The sequence below is a fragment of the Glycine max genome, chromosome 10 (assembly GCF_000004515.6).
Source record: "Glycine max cultivar Williams 82 chromosome 10, Glycine_max_v4.0, whole genome shotgun sequence".
NCBI lineage: Eukaryota > Viridiplantae > Streptophyta > Magnoliopsida > Fabales > Fabaceae > Glycine > Glycine max.
The window spans coordinates 40,386,683-40,408,289 of record NC_038246.2 but is presented as its reverse complement, the minus strand read 5'-3'; the positions used below and the strand labels follow the sequence as shown (position 1 = coordinate 40,408,289).

Genomic DNA, 21,607 nt, shown 5'->3' with positions numbered 1-21,607 from the left:
AAGACTTACTTATTTGACTTTATTTATTATACATAAGATATTTTTCTACCAATATAATTTTGAAATTTTATATTCTTTACCGTATGGGATGTTATTTTAATAAAGAAGTTTACATATGAGTTCTTACGGAAATTAGCCAACTCAATTTTCAATCTACAATCTATCGGAATATTCGAGGAAGGATCAACTAAAATTACTTCATCTCATTTACCTTGTTTGGGCATTGCATTTGCAAGGCAGCAGGTGTAATTTCCATTGTCAACTAGAACTCCTAGTAAAACAAAATGTCTACCTTCAATGCTATTTCACGTACCTAACTAATAAGTAATAACTACAGCACTTAATTATACTTTTTTGTCAACTTTTTTAATTTTGGCAATTTTTTTATCCAATAAATTAATTTGATTCATTTTATCCTCAACTTTTAATAAACTTGAAAATTTTATCCATCAATTTATCCATTGATAAGCACAAAAGTTGTGGTAAAATTTGTCAATAATAATTCGGGGTAAAAAATATAATTATGTTAGGAGCAAATTAACATATTAGATAAAATTCCCAAATTTCTTAAAAATTGGGATAAAATGAACCAAATTTAATACCAAAAATAAAAAATTAAGAATAAAAAATGTAATTAAACCTAACGAAGTCCTATAATGCTGTCATTAGTTTCTTCAATAAATGTTATTAAATTCCTTAAATATTTTACATGAAATCTACTAGTACTAATCAACCAATGAAGTTTTGTTGCTGAAAGGAAGGGAGAATCAACAAATAAAGTGGACCGGGTCTTGACAACCCAATCACATTATTATCCACCGTGAAACCCGAGTAATTGGTTGTTGGTGACGTTAAATTTTCCACAGCATCATTTCGTGTTGGTGGAATGAATAAGCATCGTCGTTGCAACAGTAGGAACCTTCCATTGCTTCATTTTCAAAACACCCTGATCAAAACAATAGATTGTGGCGGAGTCAAAGAGAACCGAAAAACTCGGGAGAGGAGAAGAAGTGCTACCAATTTAAGTAAATTTTCAAGGCTTGATACTGTACATACATACATTTGGCTCAGCACAAAATTTGCACATATGTGCAATGGTGGTGATTCATTAAACATCAACCGCTAGCTATACCAGTCCGAAACATTACAACCATTACAGCATGAAGGTATAGTTTTACAATCCTGCATCCCTAATGACACCATTGGAGGTATTGTCAATCCTCTGTTTGGCAGAAATCACCCTATCTAAAGTGTGGTCTGAAACTGAGATCCCTGTGGTTTCCAAATCTGCAACTACAGCAACAGCTGCATCTAGTTCCCCAAGATCAACGCAGAGAGAGATGGTCTCATCATAAAGAGGACTGCAACATGGCATGGGGGAAAACAGGGAAACAATAAGCTGAAAAGCAACAGATATGGGATGGCAGAAAACAAAAGGTTGCCTTCATTTTGCAGCTCTTAATCATAGTGAATAAACTGCTGCATAATCTAATCCAACCCAGTCGAACAGTTATGCCTTCAACCATAGGAATTAAAAAAAATAGCGTACAGAAGTTAAATACTGCATCTCAATTTTAAAAAAAGCAGTAATACACAATTTTTTCACTTATTCATTCCAAGGTGGAACTATGTGGTCCATTATGCTTTAGCTCCAAAGGAACCATAATGACTAAATTAAGCCACAAATTGCAAGAGAGTTTCTTGAAATGTAAGAAGATAGAGTTAAGGAGTACCTTAAGGCACTTGTTAAGAATTCAAAATTGGAAAATAGTAATGAAAAGTAAAGCTTTTTAAGTTGACAAATGCATCATTAAACACTTTCTATTTTTCATTTCTTAAAAAGTGTCCTTCGTGCATCCATTGTCAGGACCCAATGTAAAATAGTGAACTTCTACAAATTAGAGAGGAACAGTAAATTCATATGATTTTGAAGAATGTTATGCTTTATGTACTACAGATATGACAGTTTCAGGTGCCAAATTTAGGAGGGTAATTCTTTCCTCCGAAATCTCAGTTGGTTTAACTTTCTTTACCCCTGGTCAAGCACATAAAATGTCTAGATTTTTGTTGACTGGGTTGGGAAACCCACACTAGAAAGTCTTTTTATATGAAGAAAATAGTTACCTCCCAAACTTAAAACCAAGAGCATGAGTTGTTTGCAAAATTGTCAAGAAAGCTGAAGGTAGAGGTGCCCTTATAGCTGCACGCAATATCATGGCACAATCTCCTATAGTTGGTCTCCCTCCCAACTCTATGACCTGTACCATACAGCCCAGAATCTCATTCAGCAAAGACATGCATATTACAGAAGAATGTTGTTAGGTTAAATACATCCAAAAAGACCAAAATAGTATTGCTATTTGCTAAAAAATATTTATTGAATGTGCTGGCTTCAAAAATCAGAGGGAGCTTCTAACTTTAAACAAAATTAGAGGAAGTTTCAGAAATATTTACAAGGATGATGAATATATCTCTACTCCATTGTAATATATAAGCCAAATTTCCAAATTGAATGAAATATTACACTATGCCTGAACAGGAATGTACAAGCGGATAGGTAGACAACTAGACATCAATGTAGTCCTTTTCTTTCTTCTTTGATGCAAAACAAAAATAAATATCACTATTCAGAGTATTTATAAGTTCATTTGTGACATGCCAATAATGTTTAATGTCCCATTGAAGGGAGGAATGAATCAATAGCTTAAGAAAACAAGAGCAACATATCCATGTATCCCTGTAAAAGTTGAACCAAGTAAAAAAAAAAACTTGTCACCAAAAAGATTGCCAACCAGTATGTTCCAGTAAATTATTTTCACAATTGACAACCGGAAGACATAATCTCAAGAGTATCCCTTACATTTAAGAGATAAAAAAATGTAAAGTGATATCCTAGATATGCTAGTATTCAGAACATAAATGGAAGAAGTGCTCCAATGAATCTTTCTCACAATATATTTCATAGAAATTCCCTTGGTTTTATGATCTTCAGTCTTCACCTCAAGTGAATGAATAAACTCAGAAATGGAACTAAAATAATTTACAGATTAAGCAACTTCACCCAAACTATTGGAGCTTCTGGAGACTGACCATTACCAGTAGAAAGGAGAGAAGATACTAAAACAGGGGATACAATATCCCCCCAAATATGGGTATAAAAAAAGGCAGTTGCCCAATAAAAGCATAAAATATAATAAAATAAAGCACTCCAATTTATTTGTCTATCTGCTACTTAGAAAACCAAAACACGCTCAAGTAGAACTAACTGATGCCAAATTAAATTACTAATCCAAAGGCATAAAAACATTTTTGCTAAAAGTTCCAGCATCAAAATTAATAAACACTAAAAAACACTGAGGAATAAATTTTTTATAGTGGCATCAAATACACTGATGTTTGAAACCTGTATGAAAATAGATGTCTTAATATATGAGCAAATCAATCAAGAATACAAGATAATTAACACTATCAAAATCAAAATACAAAATTTAATGTCATTCAATATCCTTTTGGATCTAAGTTTACTTAAAAGTGGAGTGTGAAAAAGTATAGTTTTCATTTTGTACATGTGAAGAGGCAGTAGTCATGTTCTCTGTCTACAAGAAACAGAGGAATTTGATCATTTAAAACCATTTCAACAAGAAGCAAGTTTGCAGTTAAAAGGAAAAAACAGTTAAGGTTTAGCTATTTACCTTGTGCATAACTTTGATTGCCAACTCAACTTCCCTTTCCTGTGACCATCTACGAGGAGGTTTGTTCTTGAGTTCTCTCTCCCATGTCCATCCCCAAGCATCTGCTAATGTATACATGTCTGACACATCAAAAATTTTCCGTTTCCTCATTTCCTTAAATGCCTCAAATAGGTTCAGCGGAAGCCAATCATCATCATCATCATCCTGCAAGCAAACAATATTAGATTCTCAAAGAACAGAATGTTCAGAATGTAAAAACTGCAACAAAGGTTGAAAGAATGTAATGTTAACAGTGAACACAATTTATGGTCCAGACATGGCTCTCAGTTTCTCATGAATCACTCTCACTCAAAATCTCAGGCTCCTATATTAGTTTTATCATATTTGTTGACACATCCCAACATTTTACGATCTTTTGTACAAAAAAACTTGCCTGACTGACCAAACAAGTTGCTGAATCTCACTATCCCACCCAAATTTACAAAGGAAAAGAAGAATACCAAGGAATCATCTATCGTACCTCAACCTGCACTCTGCGAGATCTTTTAAACTTTTTTGATGTAGCAGTAGGTTGATCAATATCTTTCAACAACTGGACTCCAATCATTTGAAGAGGCCTTTTAGCTTCAACTTCTTTCTCCTTTATCCTGTTTACATCTTGGTTCTCTGCTGGTTCTACTTCCTCTTCTGCCTGCTCTGCTTCCTCCTCCTCATCATCTGCTTCATCATCTTCAACCTCTTTTGCAGCATCTTCAATAGCATCAACATCATCCAAAACTTCAGGGACATCTGATTGAACTGCATCCGTTGGCATTTCTTGATCACCATTTAAGCCTTCTCCTAAAAAGCGACGTTTCCAGAACTCTGTATTTCCTTCCTCCAGCTTTATACGTGAAATTAATGCATCCAGCTCTTCGTCCACCTGGAATATGAATCACATTTAAGTTTAGGCATTATATATTAAAGATCCAGATGGAGAGAAAAGAAAAAGGTATTTAGATGAAACAAATGAAGAAATCAACCTCTTCTTCCTCCTCTTCCACGGGAGGAACCCAAAGGGGCCTACCACGAGATCGATTTATTCTCCTTGCTTTCTGTACACGCTGGTAAAGAACATTTCTAGTTCCATCAATAGGCAAGCCTTGTGCATCTAGTTCTTCCTTCAGTTCAGACACGAGCATTTTACTAGCAGCCTTAGGCTTTAAAACATTCTGTTCAGGCCCCTTCATGAGCTTTTTTAGCCTTTCCTGCACTCTAATATAATCAAATTCAGATACATCATCCCCTAAAGCTGCAAGTCCTTCATTCTGCAAGGTCTTCAGAAGCTTTTTATTGTGCAACTTCAACTCCTCCATGCATCTTTGCTTGAAGGATGTCTCCATTGGGTTTGAATAAATAAATCCATGAGCATCAGGATCTAGAGGTGTTTTACCTCTTCGAGGCACCCACCGCTTACGCTCCCCAGTTAGGCCACCCTCATCAATATATCTGTTTCAATTAATAGCAATCAACACATCAACAAAAATAAATCAATACACAATAATAAGCATGAGTTCATTAAGGTTGTTAAGAAAAACTCAAGTCCCACATCGGCTAAAGATAAGGCCAAAATAGAGTATATAAGTGGGAGACAACCCTCACCCCAAAGCTAGTTTTTGGGGTTAAGTTAAGTCCAAACCTACATTCTAAGATGGTATCAGAGCCTATCCTAGATCCATTAGACAGGTCATCTACCAAGTTATCCATGCACCAAGCCCAAAAGTGTTGGGTGTGAGGGAGTGTGTTGAGAAAAACACAAGTCCCACATCGGCTAAAGATAAGACCAAAATAGAGTTATAAATGGGAGATAACCCTCACTCCAGAGCTAGCTTTTGGGGGTTGAATTAGGCTCAAACCCACATTCTAAGAAAGGTCATCAACTAATATATACTAGATATTAAATAAGAAAGAAAACCAAAAAGAAAAAGTAAGAAACTTTTCTAACTAGAAAACTTACAGGAGATTCTTAGGACCGCTGCTTAGATTTTGATTTGCATATTTCGCCAATATTGGCTACTACTGGTATTTTCAAAATATTTAAGTTGCCCCTGGTATGCAAACTAGGATGCACACAAACACAAACTATAGAAACACAATTTACGATCAAGAGGTAAAATAACATGCATTTGGTATGCACACTGCTCTTGTACAGCATAAACACAATTGAAAAGAAAAGCCAATTGAAATAAATAAATAAAAGACAAGTCAAATCATTATAATAATTTCAATTCTCCCTAGCCGAGAATAGATAACTGTTGACAACTGTATGTCTATATTAAGAAATAATTAGACAGCTGGATGTTTATTTTTGGAATTAATTTTCTAGAAGATTGAATAATTAGGATCAAGATCAGATTATTCCGATTTGATCTGATTAGATTATTATTTTGGATCAGAATCAAATCTCTTTGATTTGATCTGATCCCTTTTTATTTACTTTCTTTTCTGCATTTATTATTATGTAATTGGCAGCCTTGCCTATATATGTAAATCTTTTATTCCTGAATAATATACAAGAATTATTCTTCCTTTCCTATTGTTTTTCTCCCCAGCAGTCCCTAAAATCACATGGTATCAGAGCTTCGGCTCTGATCTTGTGGTATCCCGCCATGGAAAAAAATGCTGCGACTGGAGAAAATTCCTCCACCACTTCTACGAATTCTGGTGGTAATGAAACTGTATCATCCCCTATCATATCTGATTCTCTGTCCATAGGTACCAATTTACAGCTTGTGATTCAAAAGCTGAATGGTAAAAATTATGTTGAATGGGCTCAATCTGTGAAACTGGCCCTTGATGGCAAGGGAAAGTTGGGCTACCTGACAGGAGACACCTCTCAACCAGGAGTGACCGACCCCTCTCTCCCAAGATGGAAGTCAGAAAATTCACTAATCATCGCATGGCTGATCAACTTAATGGACTCTTCCATTGGGAAGTCATACTTATTCCTCCCAACTGCGAAAGATGTGTTGGAGGCCGTCCGTGATTGTTATTCTGATCTAGAAAACTCTTCTCAGATTTATGAACTTAAGACTCAGTTGTGGCAGTCCAAACAAGGAGACAAGGATGTCACAACCTTTTACAATCTCATGGTTACTCTCTGGCAGGAGCTGGACCAATACTATGAGGATGATTGGGAAAATCCCAATGATGCAACCAGGTTCAAGAAGAGAGAAGAGAATGATAGAGTTTACATGTTTTTAGCAGGCTTAAATCAAGAATTGAATGAGGTGCGTGGTAGAATTTTGGGCAGAAAATCACTGCCGTCAATGCGAGAAGTGTTCTTTGAAGTTAGGAGGGAGGAATCCAGGAGGAAATCATGCTGCGAAACTCTGATGGTACAAGGATGCAAGAAGCTGAAAGTTCAGCCCTGGTTGCAAGGGGACACGAACCAGAAGGAGAAAAAAGAAGCGACCTTGGTGTGATCATTGTAGAAGACCATGGCACACTAAGGAAACCTGCTGGAAACTCCATGGAAAACCACCCAACTCCAAAAAGAAACCAACTGGAGGGGGTCAGGCTTTCCAAACCTCAAATGCTGAAAATGTGGAGTAGAAAGGCAACTCCGAGTCATCTCCGTTCACTAAGGAATAACTAGAGCACTTGTATAAACTCTTTACCACAAAAATGTCAGTGACTCCATCCTCTTCTTTGGCTCAAAAAGGTATCTCTTTCTCTGCTGCTCTCCTTAGTTCCAAACCTGATTCCAAAGCTCCATGGATCATCGATTCTGGAGCCTCTGACCATATGACAAACTGTTCAAAATTGTTTTCCACATATAGTCCTTGTGCAGGTCACAAAAAGGTCAAAATAGCTGATGGTACCTTTTCTACTATAGCCGGTGTTGGTTCTATTCCTATATCTAAAACTTTAACCCTTCACAATGTCCTTCATGTTCCAAATTTATCATGTAATTTTTTGTCTATAAGTAAATTAACACAGGACTTAAATTGTTTGGCTATTTTTTATTCCTTTACATGTAAATTTCAGGAGTTGAGTTCAGGGAGGATGATTGGCAGTTCTAAAGAGGTTGATGGTCTCTATCTCTTTGAAGATGAGTCTGGTCCTAAGGAGAAACTCCAAAAAAATTGTCTCAATTCAATTCTGATTCATGAAGATGAAGAAATAATGCTATGGCATTATCGGCTAGGTCACCCCAATTTTTTGTATTTGAAGCATTTATTTCCTGACCTCTTTAAAAATAAAAATCCAAATTTGTTTTCTTGTGAAATTTGTCAATTTGCAAAACATCATTGTTCTTCTTATTCCCCTAAGGATTATAAACAATCTAGTTCATTCACCTTAATTCATAGTGACGTTTGGGGACCTTGTCGGGACCCTACACCAAATGGAAAAAGATGGTTTATTCACAGATGCAGACTGGGCAGGATCTATTACTGATCAGAAATCAACATCCGGTTACTGCACATTTGTTTGGGGAAACTTGGTTACTTGGAGGAACAAAAAACAAGATGTTGTGGCCAGGAGCAGTGCCAAGGCTGAGTACAGGGCAATGGCCCAAGGTGTTTGTGAGATTTTATAGCTTAAAAGGATTCTAGAAGAATTGCAGCTTCCTATGACTCTTCCAATGAAATTGTATTGTGATAACAAGGCTGCAATCAATATCTCCCAGAACCCTGTTCAACATGACCGAACCAAGCATGTTGAAATTGATAGACATTTCATAAAGGAAAAGGTGGATGCCGGCCTAATTTGCATGCCTTTTGTTCCTTCTTCACAGCAAGTTGCTGACATTCTTACAAAAGGATTGTTTAGGCCCAACTTTGAGTTTCTTGTAAGCAAGTTGGACATGTTGGACATCTATGCACCAACTTGAGGGGGGGTGTTGACAGCTATATGTCTATATTAAGAATTAATTAGACAGATGGATGTTTATTTTTGGAATTAATTTTCTAGAAGATTGAATAATTAGGATCAAGATCAGATTATTCCGATTTGATCTGATTAGATTATTATTTTGGGTCAGAATCAAATCTCTCTAATTTGATCTGATCCCTTTTTATTTACTTTCCTTTCTGCATTTATTATTATGTAATTGGCAGCCTTGCCTATATATGTAAATCTTTTATTCCTGAATAATATACAAGAATTATTCTTCCTCTACTATTGTTTTTCTCCCTAGCAGTCCCTAAAATCACAATAACAATCATATATGCAAACATAAATAAAATAATAATAATAATAACAACAACAAAATAAAATAAAAAATGCAACTATTGCTGAAATAGAAACAATACCTAGAAATATAATCAATCTCATAGCCAATTTCAGCCTCCTCTTGTAATGGTTCAATCCATGAGCTCACTAATGTCCGGTATTTTCTGCTCAAGATCATTGCCCGTGAGGGGATTGGCTGGTTATCTTTGGCCATAGCTTCTAAAGCTTCAAGCATTTCAACAATTCTTCCTGAATTTAAAAATGACAACTAGGTTGAGGCAAAGCATTCCAAGAGAATTTTGGTCATAAGATTTTATGAACTATAAATTGAACTCCAGAGAGAAGGCAATACCATGATGGTTATCTTTAGTAACAAAGTTCTTGGTCTCAACAGGGGCAACAAAATATAAGAAAAATAAATTTTAAAAAAATGATTATGTATTGTGGAACCAGATCTTCTACATATAATGGCAAGGCGGGTTACCCATCAACTACTCTCCTATAAAAGGATTTCAGAATCGAAAAGAGAGAAAAAGCTTAAACTCAGAAATGGAGTTTTTGATATTAACTAACTCAACTGAAAGTAGTTACATCTCTAGTATTTATACTAGAGCTAAAGGTTGTTACAACTAACAATAGTAATTGTCAACTAACCACTGTCAACTAACCTAAGGTTAGTTGAGAAACTAACTCAGTTAACATAACTATCAATAGTTAAAAGACAGAAAAGGAGTAATTCTGCTCCTATAATCTAATACCCCCCGGCAAGCTCACGAGGGGTTGACAAAGTGTTTGTCAACAACTCTGAGCCTGTCCCTAAAGATAGTGAAGTTGGAAGGGGAGAGAGATTTGGTGAGAATATCTGCATATTGATCAATGGCAGGAACATGAATCACTTGAAGGCTTTTCTCCATGACTTTTTCTCGTACAAAAAATAAGTTCAGTTCCATGTGCTTGGTTCTGGAGTGCAGAACAGGATTATGAGCCAAGGAAACTGTGCTCTTATTATCACAGAACACCACTGGAGTAGAGTGTCTCACATGTAATTCAGACAGCAAAGTCTGAATCCAAGTTACTTCAGCATAGGCAAGAGCCAGGCTTCTATACTCTGCCTCAGTACTTGATCTAGTCACAACCTTCTGCTTCTTAGACCACCAGGACACCAGTTTTGGGCCTAAGCAAACAGCTACTCCTGAGGTTGACCTTCTGTCATCTGGGTCTGAAGCCCAGTCAGTATCACAGTATGCTTGAACAGAAAAACTGGATGATTTAGAAGCCTGTAGCCTTAATCCCAGGGTAATGGAACCATTCAAATATCGCAGAATCCTCTTAACAGCCTGCCAATGCTGCTCTGAAGGATTGGACATAAACAGACATACTTTATTTACAGAAAAACTGATTTCTGGTCTTGTGATAGTGGCATACTGAAGTGCACCAACCACTGATCTATAAAGAGTAGGATCTGAGAACCTTTCTGAACCTGACTTGGATAGTTTGCACCCTCCAACCATGGGAGGTGCAATGAGATTAGCTTCATCCATATTTGTTTTGGCTAGTAGATCCCTGAGATACTTGGATTGAGTGAGAGTAAGAGAGCCATCAGCCTGATGAGTACTTCAATCCCTAGGAAGTAATCCAAATCCCCAAGATCTTTTAAAGAAGAAACACTATTTAACTGAGAAACCAGTGTTCTAATGAGTTTAGAGTCACTCCCTGTGATTATAATATCATCCACATAGATGAGGATGTAAACCATAGAACCTGCCTTAGAATAGACAAATAGAGAAGGATCACACTTGCTGGGAACAAACTGAAACTGCAGCAAAGTGTGTTTAAGTTTATCATACCATGCTCTAGGTGCTTGCTTAAGCCCATAGATTGCCTTATTCAGTCTACAAACCAGCTGTTTGTTAGAATTTTCAAAACTAGAGGGTTGTTGCATGTACACTTCCTCTTCCAGCACAACATTGAGGAAGGCATTGTTGACATCCAGCTGTTGAAGGGGCCATTTATTGGAGATAGCAAGAGTAAGAATAATCCTTACAGTGACAGGTTTTATCACGGGAGAAAAGTTTTCATTATAATCATGACCAAGCCTCTGATGAAAACCCTTGGCAACCAGGCATGCCTTGTATTTGTTGACAGAACCGTCTGGATTTTGTTTTAACCGAAAGACCCACTTACATCCAATAGCTATCTTGTCAGAAGGAAGCTCAACCAAAGTCCAAGTTCCATTTCTATTAAAGCATCATATTCAGACTGCATGGCTGCAAACCATGTGGGATTTGAGATGTCAGTTTTAACAGATTTGGGTTCAGCATGAGTCAACAGCAGTGTAGGGTTAAGTCTGGGTTTTACTATTCCAGACTTGGCCCTTGTACACATGGGATGAGTATTTTCTGGTCTAGATAAGGAGGGTTGAGGTGGGGAAGCAGGCTGTAAAGGTTCAGGAATTGGGGAGGGAGGGTCAGGTGGTAAGTTTTGAGAAGTGGGGATAACAGGATCAGAGGGAGTGTAGGTGTAGGGGAATGCAGCTGTGAAACAGAAGCAGTTGTGGTAGGAGAAGAAAGGCTAGGTTCAGGTGTGGGATGATAAGAAGATTGCTGCTGTTGTATAGAAGCAGTGGATAGGGATAAGGTTGAGAAACAACAGAAGAAGCAGGGATAGTTGGTAAAACTGTGAGAGGAGTTGGATTTGATTGGTCAGCAATAATAGGGTTAGGCTTTGAAGAAAATAGGGTAGGATAGGGAAATTTTGACTCATTACACAGTACATCCTTTGAGATGTAAATTCTGCCATCAGATGCTAGACATTTGTAACCTTTGTGTGAGTAAGAGTAGCCCAAGAAAACACATTCTTGTGATGTGTATTGATGTTTATGGATGTTGCAGGGTCTTAGAAGAGGGAAACAAACACACCCAAATATTCTGAGAAAAAAATAATCTGGTGTTTTGTGAAACAATTGCTGAAAAGGAACCTCATTTTGGATGGATGTAGATGGAAGTCTGTTGATCTAGTATACTGCAGTTAGAAAGGCCTGACCCCAATAATGAAGAGGCATAGCAGCCTGAGATAACAGTGCCAACCCCATATCAACTATGTGCCTGTGTTTTCTTTCTATCACCCCATTTTGGTGATGGGTATGAGGGCATATTAATCTGTGCTGAATGCCCAAATCACTCAGAAACTTAGTAAAGGGTCTGAATTCACCACCCCAGTCAGATTTCACAGCTTCAATAGGAAAGTTAAACTGAGTATTCACCATAGCCTTAAACTGCTTAAACACATCCAGAGTTTATGACTTGTTGTTAAGTAGATAAATCCAGGTAAATCTGGTATTAGCATCAACAAAAGAAACATAATACTTGGTACCAGTACTCGATAAAAATGGTGCAGGGCCCCACAGGTCAGTGAAAACAAGTTCAAAAGGACTAGAATAGGCAGATAGGGAAGGAGAAGGCAGTCTATGTGACTTGCCAAGACAGAAATGGGAAAAGAAATCTGAGATATTCTTATTGATTGTTGAAATTTTACAGATTTGGGATACATGTCTCAAGACATCAACACTAGGGTGTCCTAGTCTAGCATGCCAAGTGGCAGCAGAAAAAGGTTTACAAGTGGCAGAAGTGCCAACAGAAGTATTATTCTGAGTACTATTTACAGAATCAGAACTAGAACTTGAGTAAACAGTAGTGTAAGACTTTGACTTGGGAAGTTGAAGCAAGTCAGGAAATTGGTAGAGACCATCTTGTCCCACCAAGCCCTTGAGAAGAACTTCTTTAGAAACCTGTGTTCTCACCAAACAGAAGGTAGGGTGAAACTCAAAATAGACCAAATTGTCCTTACAAAACTGACTCACACTAATCAGATTTTTAGTAATTGAAGGAACAAAGAGAAAATTATTAAGAATGAGAGAAAACTTAGGGTTTAAAGGAGATGGAAATAAGGTTAGACTTGTGGAATTAATATCAATACCCTGCCCATTACCAATGGTTATTTGATCTGGACCTTCAAATGGTGTCAACAGCTGACTGTTTTGAGAAACATTAGTGACATGATGGGAGGCACCAGAATCTGGATACCAACTGTTTGAAGGAGCTGAACCAGCAGTAGCAAGGTTAGCTTGAGGAGGGGCTTGAGGAGGAAGAGTTGCTTGAACTCCAGCATCATGCACATATGGCATTTGAGGACAGTAGTAAGGAAAAGGACATGATAGGCATGTATTGCTGAGCAGAGGGAAGTTGTTGTGTTACAGCTTGCTGAGTGGAAGGTTGCTGAACTGAAGACGTGGTTTGTGTTTTCATAAACCATGGGCTGTGTAGCAACATAATAAAAACTTCATAGCGATGGTAGCAAAATGAAGCCTCATGACCAAATTTGTGACAAACTTGGCACTGAACATTTGCAAACCTACCATCACCACAGCCATCTCCTCTACTGGCATTGCTTCTCCCTCCATTGCAACCTCCATAGCCACGTCCACCTCTACCAGAATTAAAAAATCTGTTACCATTGTTTGCATTGCTTCCATTGTTCGAAACATTGGAATTATTATAATTCCCTTGAGTGAGGTGAGCTTGAGCATTAACAGTTTGAGTGCTTGAGCTACCACTGGAGGAACTTGGCAAATTTTGTAGCACTTGAACTGGTTGGACATAGGCAGAACTGTTAGAAGTTGAAGCTCCTTGGGAGAAATTAACAGCAGAGTTAGTAGAAGCCCCTTGAGTCAAGTTAACACTGATTTGGGAGTCAAGTTTCTGAAACCTATTAAGCCTAGCTTCATGACCTAGCAGTAACATCGCAACCTCATCAATGGAAAGTGGTTCAAACTTACTGCAGATTAGTGGCATAGTGGACTCATAATCCCTGGGTAGCCCCTCAAGAATAACATCAAGTCGCTCATCAGGAGAAATTGTGACTCCAATTGAACCAAGTGAATAAACAATAGTCTGAATTTGTAGCAAGTACTCAGATATAGACTTATTTTGCAACTGCATACTACGAAGCTCAGTTCTCAGTTTACAAGTTTTTGCACGAATTAAAAAATGAAAGTGAGAATGTAGCCTATCCCACAAATGCCACGAGGTGCGACATCCAAGAAGCCTAGGAAGTCCTCAGGAGAGATTGTTGCTTGAAGACAGGACAGCAGCAACTGATCCTGTGATTCCCAAGCAAGGTACTCCGGAGAAGAGATTCCAAGATCGTGATCTGCTAGGGTTCTGAAACGCGGAGGAATAGTAGGATTTACCAGAAAGTGATGAAGACGATGACCTTTCAATACAGTTTCAACTTGCAGACACCACAACAATTAGTTCAAGTTTGTAAGTTTTGCCGAGATCGCATGTGAGAAAGAGTAAGGCTGCGAAGACAAAGACGTTGAGGCTTCTGGAATCGCTGCCGTCGGAGTAATTGCCGCTGTTGGAGTAGGGATCGACTGAAACGGTGTTGCAAACACTGGAGTCATCGTTGGAAACTCTGTCGTCGTCAGAAAAGGCTGAGTCACCGTTAGAAACGGTTACTGAACCGCCGTCGCTGGAAACAGTTGAGGAACTGCCATCGCCAGTGTTGAAGCCATAGTCACCGGAATAGAAGAATCCGCCACTGGAGCTGAAGAACTTGGCAGTGGAGGAGAAGGAGGAGGTTGAAAATTATTTGCCGAAGACATTGTTAACAACACAAGGATCGAACAAGCTCTATGATACCATAAAAGGATTTCAGAATTGAAATGAGAGAAAAAGCTTAAACTCAGAAATGGAGTTTTTGATATTAACTAACTCAACTAAAAGTAACACATCTCTCGTATTTATACTAGAGCTAAAGGTTGTTACAACTAACAATAGTAACTGTCAACTAAACACTGTCAGCGATCCTAAGGTTAGTTGAGTAACTAACTCATTTAACATAACTATCAATAGTTAAAAGACAGAAAAGGAGTAATTCTGCTCCTATACTCTAATATCCTAAAATTCTTCTTTGAGCTGAAATTTTAGTACAACTGTAGGATACATGCCTCAGATCTCCTTACATTTCACCCAGAAGATGGGATGACATTTTTTTAGGGGGTACAAAATTTTTAGGTTAAGGAGATGGTGCCCCAATCCAACGTAGGGAAAGCTTTTGAGTTCAAAGAATACTTATGGAAGATTTACACTTCACTCCATGGAGATAAGTGCAGGTTCAAAATTATGACTAGTGAAATGCAACACATGCACACCATGTGTTGCTTCACTCAACCAACCCCTTAAGGTTGATTAAATGAAATTTTAAATTCTTTATTAATAAAGACAACATCTTTAAGAATAAGAAAACTAAAAATACATAGCCACTATAAGCATACCTTCCCGACATAATGCCCGAAGGTACAAAGAAAGTGGATCTCCATGGTTCCCTTCATTATGTAGAACTTCTATACCCCCTTCAAAGTTTTTAAGAGCACGGAAATGCCTAATAGCTTCTCGTACCACACAGTACTTGGTAAAACACTCCACCAACAGCCTGAAGAGACAATATGGGACAAATTAGATCAAGATGACACTTCATAGTCATATATTACAAGATCCTTAACCAATACGAAATCAATTTTAATTTAAATAAAACAGCTTAATGAGTACCTACCTATCTGGTCCCAAAAAATTACAGGTCATTATTCAGTTTACCTGATAATCTAAGGATCCTTCAGAAAATAGAAGGAAAACTTCAAGTTAAAGAATAGCATAGAAGCACTAAAAAGTCAACATATAGTTGACTGTAGACTACTTATAGCATGTTTGTTTTTCTGATTAACAGGTCTGAAACCCACGTTCATATGAAAGCTACTCCCTCTATTCCAAAATAATAGTCTTTTTAGTCTTTTTAGCCTTTTTAAGCTATTTTTTTCCAACAATACCCCTAGATATGATTAAGAAGATATATTAATACTTGCATTAAAAAGAGACATCAGCCATAAAAATAAGTTGGTGGTAATAGGATATTTATGACAAGAGTAGTTGAAAAACTAATTGTATTTTGCCTAAATTTGTGCCAATTGAATATTTCTTAATCAGTGTTCCATTACCTTAAAGGACTATTTTGGAATGGACTATGGAGGGAGTACGATTTTTTGCTTCTCTGTAAACGGAGCATTGGAATGTGAGCCTACGGAGTATAATGCATACACATACATGTTATTAGTCGTTGGTGCAATGTAATTTCCTTGCTGTAGGCAGTATCACTAAAACCTATATATTAAACCAGGATTCCAGAGGACTTCTGAGTTCTGATCATCTGAATTTAAACTCCTGGTTTTTCTGTCTAATAAAGGGTTCTGTGATTTAGTAGCAGATTAGCAGCGTCAAGTTGTTGTGCTTCTCAGGTGTATTTAATTGGAGAGCAATGCCCATGTTTTCAAGGGGACTCAGCCCATATAATTGTTATGCTATAGATTCAGTTTTATATTTTCTCTAGGAAGCTCCCTCATTGTTGTTTTAAGGGAATTTCACAACCGATATGCAGACGGCTTTGTAGCAATGTTTAGCCTCACTGCTGCCTTCCTTTGGTTTGGGAGGAATCTCTTCATCCCCCCCCCCCACTCTTTCATAATGTTTCTTCTTTTTATACACATACAGACTCACTAAAGCTTCTTTGCAATCTATTGCTTTGTCACAGGACTTGCTTCAAATTTCTGTTTATTACTGTTAAGATTACTTATTATTGTTATAATTATAACTGTTACTATTTTTTAAAATAACAACAACAACAACAAAGCCTTATCCCACTAGGTGAGTTCGGCTACATGGATCACACGATGTCATTCGGCACAATTAAAAACCAAAGGCTAAATTATATACTAATAAATTCAAGGCTTAAATATCTTTTTAGTCCTTACAATTTAGCATTCTTTTGTTTTTCGTCCTTGCAAATTTTTTTTTCTTAATCCTTGCAAATTATGCTTGTTTCATTTTTCGTCCTTATAGCGCTTTAGAAAACATTTTTTACTGTTCAAAGCATTATCTAAAGTGTTTTAAGGACTAAAAACAAAACAAACATAATTTGCAAGGACTAAAAACAAAAAAACAATTTTGTAAGAATGAAAAAGAAAAAAAAACACTAAATTGCAAGGACTAAAAAGGTATTTAAACCTAAGTTCAAACAATTTTACATCCAACATGTTAGTCAGGTTTGTAAAAGAAAATTAATACGTGTCTTACGCATGGGTCTTCGCATTTGGCTGTATACGTTTGTGATCCTCAACCATCATGCCAAGTAACTCAGCAACATCTTGTACTCTATAAGCCACACACAAACAAGTTTAATACAATCACATCACCTAATAGCAAATTTAACTCAATCCATGAAATAATCAATTTAAGAATTCCAATGGGAGGTTTCACAGCTATTTAAATGTCTAACCTGTCATAAGATTCAGCTCTAGTATAAGCTTGAATAACCCAATTGTATGTCTCTGTATCAGGCTTCATGTAATCTGTTATGTAACAAATTAAAGATAATTTACCTTGCATAGAATTAATAATGAAGAAAGAGAATTTAACAATTTAGAAAAGAGCATCCCACCTCCACCACACACAAACAAAAAAGAAGAAAGATACCATAAGAATTGAAACATAATTGTGAACCCAGTAAGAGTATAAGAAAAAGAAACGAGATTCCCTTAAAATGGTAAATGAAATCTTTATAAGTAAACAAATATAAGCATCAGAAAAAGAAGAAAGAGGAAGAGAAAGCAGATGTGGAGGGCAAACCTTCTCCATATTCCATGTTCTCAAATGTTGCAAAAGCTATTTCAGGTATTCCGCAGGTAGCCTAATGAATTTGTAAGATAATATTAAGAAAACATAATGCAAACAGAAGAAGATCACACAAGCTCATAATTTGCTTTAACAAAGCTAATTGAAATTTGATAAGTTTTAAAAAAACAACAACTCAGCATTGTTTGCCTGAAACCTGTAAAACTGAGGGTCCTTTTGATATGTACCAAGGTATAGCACATAATAAATACTTAAGTTACAGAACATTTTTTTTATCCTGTAGATTGTTTGTGAGACAATGGACAACACAATCAAAGCAAAATAATGTGAAATTTACTGCAAAACCCTTTTTAATAATATTAATTATAAAAAATGGTGGTAACGGTGGCGAAGTTTGTGCCAACGACAATGATGACAACAATCATGGTTTTAAATTGCAGTCCGCAACCGCAATGTCAAGGTATTTTGACACTCTGCAATCACATCATGACCGCAATTGCAGCCACATCAGATGCATTTTCTCGCAATATAAAGGTTTTCAGGCTCACCACAATGCGACCGCAACCGCAGTGGTGGGAATAGTGGCAACGGTGATGGTTACAGTGATAGTGGTGCCAACGACAACAATAGTGGTGATGGTAATAGTGGTAGTGGCAACAATGATCATGGTGGTTACAACATTGGTGGCGTGACGGCAACAGCCGCATTAATGGAGGTCGCACATTAAATGAAATAAAATTGGGTATTTTTGTCTTATGAGTATTTTGTATTTGGGACAAAAAGTTGTCCCATGGTAACAAAAAAATTAAGTTTTTGTTTTGTCCTTCATTTGATTTGTTTGTCCCATGATCTTTTTATAGATCAAACATGGGACAATTGTATTTGTGTTGTCCAGTACCATGCTTTTTAGCAAATGAAACGGACCTAAAGTATTATTGTATCATAATCCATATTAGTTACCTTCACATCTTTTCTAGTCACAAAGAGAATGAAAAAACAGGAAGCAAGGATTTGATTAGTGTTTTCATAAGGGAATTTATCCTTATGAATCATTGCCAAAGATAGGAGTCACTTAATTGCCACAATATATGAATCATTGCCACAGGATAGAAGTCACTAAATTAGCACCAATAATCGGTTTGATTTGATGTACAGAGAAAAAAAATAAGGAATGAGATATGTATGAAAGATTATTTTTTTTAAGAAATACAGAACTCTAAATATTTTCACCCCTATTTTTAAGGTGATACAAAACCAACCACTAATAGTTATAAAAAGAACCACCTAATCTTGCTTTCACAACACAATTTCCCTTGCAAAATTCTTGGATATGGGAAAAAATTAAAAAACACGGCATCTACAAAATTATAATCGAAAGAAAAATGCTATATCTTCCTAAAAATCCTCCTCCTATTTTATAAAGAAAGTGTTAAATGAAAAAATTAAATACATAAAATGTCTAAGAAAATATAAAACGTTTTTAATACTTACCATACAAGGGAACTAGGGGGATTTATAATTATTCTAATTGAAAACATATCATAAAAGACTATCCAAAAGTCACCTAAATGTTTCCACACCTATTTTTTCAGCAACACCAAACTGACCCCAAGAACACAACATTTTGACCACAAAAACCAGATTGAGGAAGGTAACCTGCACACTGAGGAGGCAATTGAAATGAAACGTGGTTGCCATCCGGCCAGCCGCCTCCATCTCATAGGCAATGTCTAACGCATTAGAATGGTCCCCCACTTTGCAGTCTTCCTGGATCAGAAGATCATAAACCTCATCAGTAGCTTTAAGCCCACCCTTGGCACCCTTCAAGAACACTTCGTTGGCATCTTCTAAATGCATGTTACGAACAAGTTCCTCTACACAACACCACAATTAAAACACACCATAAAGGAGACACCAAAACAAATTAACAATAAGTAATCTGCTATACGATAAAACAAGAAGGCAATATGAATTGAGTTCCTCCTATAAGTTAAAATAAACTTGTACACTAAATTATGTGAGAGAGCTTCTACAAATTAGTTAATGGAGGAGAACTAATTTTAGTTTATGGAGAAACTCATTTCATTTTTTTCTTCTATTAGAAATGCTTCTAAAGAAGCTCACCGAAAGAGGCCCTTATATAGAAACTAACTTCTCAAAAAGCTGAGATGCATAAGGTGATTATAGCCAACTCGATTCATTTTACTTTCTTATTTTCTTTCTCCTATAACTGTTTACAAAGAAGTTTATCCAAAGGAACATACCAATGAGAATAAGCCAAGCTTGGCGAATATCATAATTTAGCTTTTCCATAGCTGCAAGTATTTCTAGACCTCTAGTGGCGCGACCTTTAGACCCGAATAACCTTATCAGTGCCAAGAACGTCTCGTGAACCGGTCGAAGACCTGCGGCCAACTCTCTTCTCAACGATTCCATCTGCGTAACAAAGACAATAATCAGTTAAATTGAGACGGCGTCGTCGTGGGGCAATGAATTAACATACCGCGGCTTCTTCGTCGCCGTTGAGGGCGTGCGACACCACCAAGCCATGAAACGACCGAGGACCGGGGCTGAGTCCCGCGGCGATCATGTCGTACATGACTTCCGAGACGCCGTTTGAGTCGCGGTTCCTGGCTCGGTCCATGAGCTCCTCCATGAAACTGAACCGGAGGCCGTTCTCGACCGCACTTTCGTCATCCTTCGACTGCTTCTTCTTTCTGCCTCGCTTGTCCGGAGCTGAAACCGCGGCGCGAACCGTCACGGCTCGGGGAGAGAACCGGTTCAGTTTGAAGGGGAAGCGGGCGTAACCGTAAGTGTAAGTGTAAGGTAAGATGAGTGAGGACATGAATGCATGTATGAGTTTGTGTAATGGCTTCAATTCGAGGGAGTGACTCAGTGACAGTGTCCACTGAGTGACGCACCAGGGTGGCGTGTGATACACCGATGATAAGGCAGACCGCGAATTGAAAAATATAAACAAAAACTAATAATGAAGATATAAATCGATCTAAACAAGAACAGGATCATTTATGTAGTAAAGTTAAGAATTGGATTAATTTATAGATCCATCAAAATTAAATTAAAAGAATTAAAATTTGTAAAGTTATTTGATTTGATGGTTAATATTAGATATTATTTTCATATGTATTATTATTTGTTTTATTTTTAATTATATTTATATTATTAATGGATCATATTTTATTTATTTGTTTCAGTAAGTCTAGTTGTAACAAATCTGTTTATAATAAAGTTTATTGTAATAAATTAATTTTTAGAGAATAGTTATGATTTAGATTATTATAATAAATTTTATTGAAAAATATTTTATTTTAATTTGAATTAGTCTATTTTATAATATTATGTTGATAGTATTAAATGAATCAATTTTGTTATTATAATATTGTTTTAATTGTATTAGATATTTGAATAAATTATGATATAAAATAATAATTCTAAAAAAAAGATCAAATTTAAATAAATAATTGGTTGGTCTGTGAAAAAAAAACTGTTTACATATGGGCTGGGTTAAAAAAAACGGTAAAAATCAAAACAAATCAAACCGATCAATTCTAATTGAGTTGAGTCATAAATTTGATCAAAGTCGACTCAAACTTCCTCTGAACACCCTATCTACAAATTTATAATGATAAGTTGTTTCTTGCACCTCAATATATGTAGGTTTCGTGCGCCTAATCCTAATAAAATGTATAATCACAATTTAGATTAGCCTTTCTGAAGGATTAAAAAAGTGCAAGAAGCTACTTCCTTTTTTATGCCATGCAATTCAATTATTTCTTATGGATAACAAATGGAAGAAGATAAAATATATTTAAAGGATTTAAGACATAATAAATATAAGATGTAAATTAGGGTTTAAAGAATAAAAGAAATGGAGGTAAAAAAATTAGGATGCAAGAAATTATAAAGATGAAGGGTTTAAAGAATAATGTTGTT

General features: G+C 36.5%; 2 protein-coding genes across 3 annotated transcripts; one reads left to right on the top strand and one right to left on the bottom strand.

Moving 5' to 3' along the window:
- Positions 1 to 634: 634 nt before the first annotated feature.
- Positions 635 to 20,661, bottom strand: LOC100802355 (uncharacterized). 2 transcript variants are annotated; one of them, XR_416484.4, is made up of 14 exons: positions 20,157 to 20,634; positions 19,918 to 20,089; positions 19,310 to 19,527; positions 17,648 to 17,708; positions 17,298 to 17,370; positions 17,096 to 17,173; positions 15,247 to 15,404; positions 8,990 to 9,158; positions 4,715 to 5,180; positions 4,213 to 4,614; positions 3,693 to 3,896; positions 2,125 to 2,258; positions 1,061 to 1,361; positions 635 to 946 (listed from the first exon to the last, which is right to left on the bottom strand). XR_416484.4 is itself a non-coding variant. In XM_003535334.5 (13 exons), the coding sequence occupies exons 1-13, from the start codon at positions 20,496 to 20,498 to the stop codon at positions 1,175 to 1,177; spliced, it is 2,664 nt and encodes an 887-aa protein (XP_003535382.1). In that variant the 5' UTR covers positions 20,499 to 20,661; the 3' UTR covers positions 1,002 to 1,174. The 2 variants fall into 2 exon arrangements, 1 of the variants encoding a protein (XP_003535382.1); XM_003535334.5 differs by lacking the exon at positions 635 to 946 and having other exon boundaries at positions 1,002 to 1,361; positions 20,157 to 20,661.
- Positions 6,227 to 8,949, top strand: LOC102665526 (uncharacterized). Its single transcript, XM_006589153.4, has 2 exons — positions 6,227 to 7,395; positions 7,722 to 8,949. Exon 1 carries the CDS (start codon positions 6,341 to 6,343, stop codon positions 7,154 to 7,156), a length of 816 nt encoding a protein of 271 aa, XP_006589216.1. The 5' UTR covers positions 6,227 to 6,340; the 3' UTR covers positions 7,157 to 7,395; positions 7,722 to 8,949.
- Positions 20,662 to 21,607: the final 946 nt, after the last annotated feature.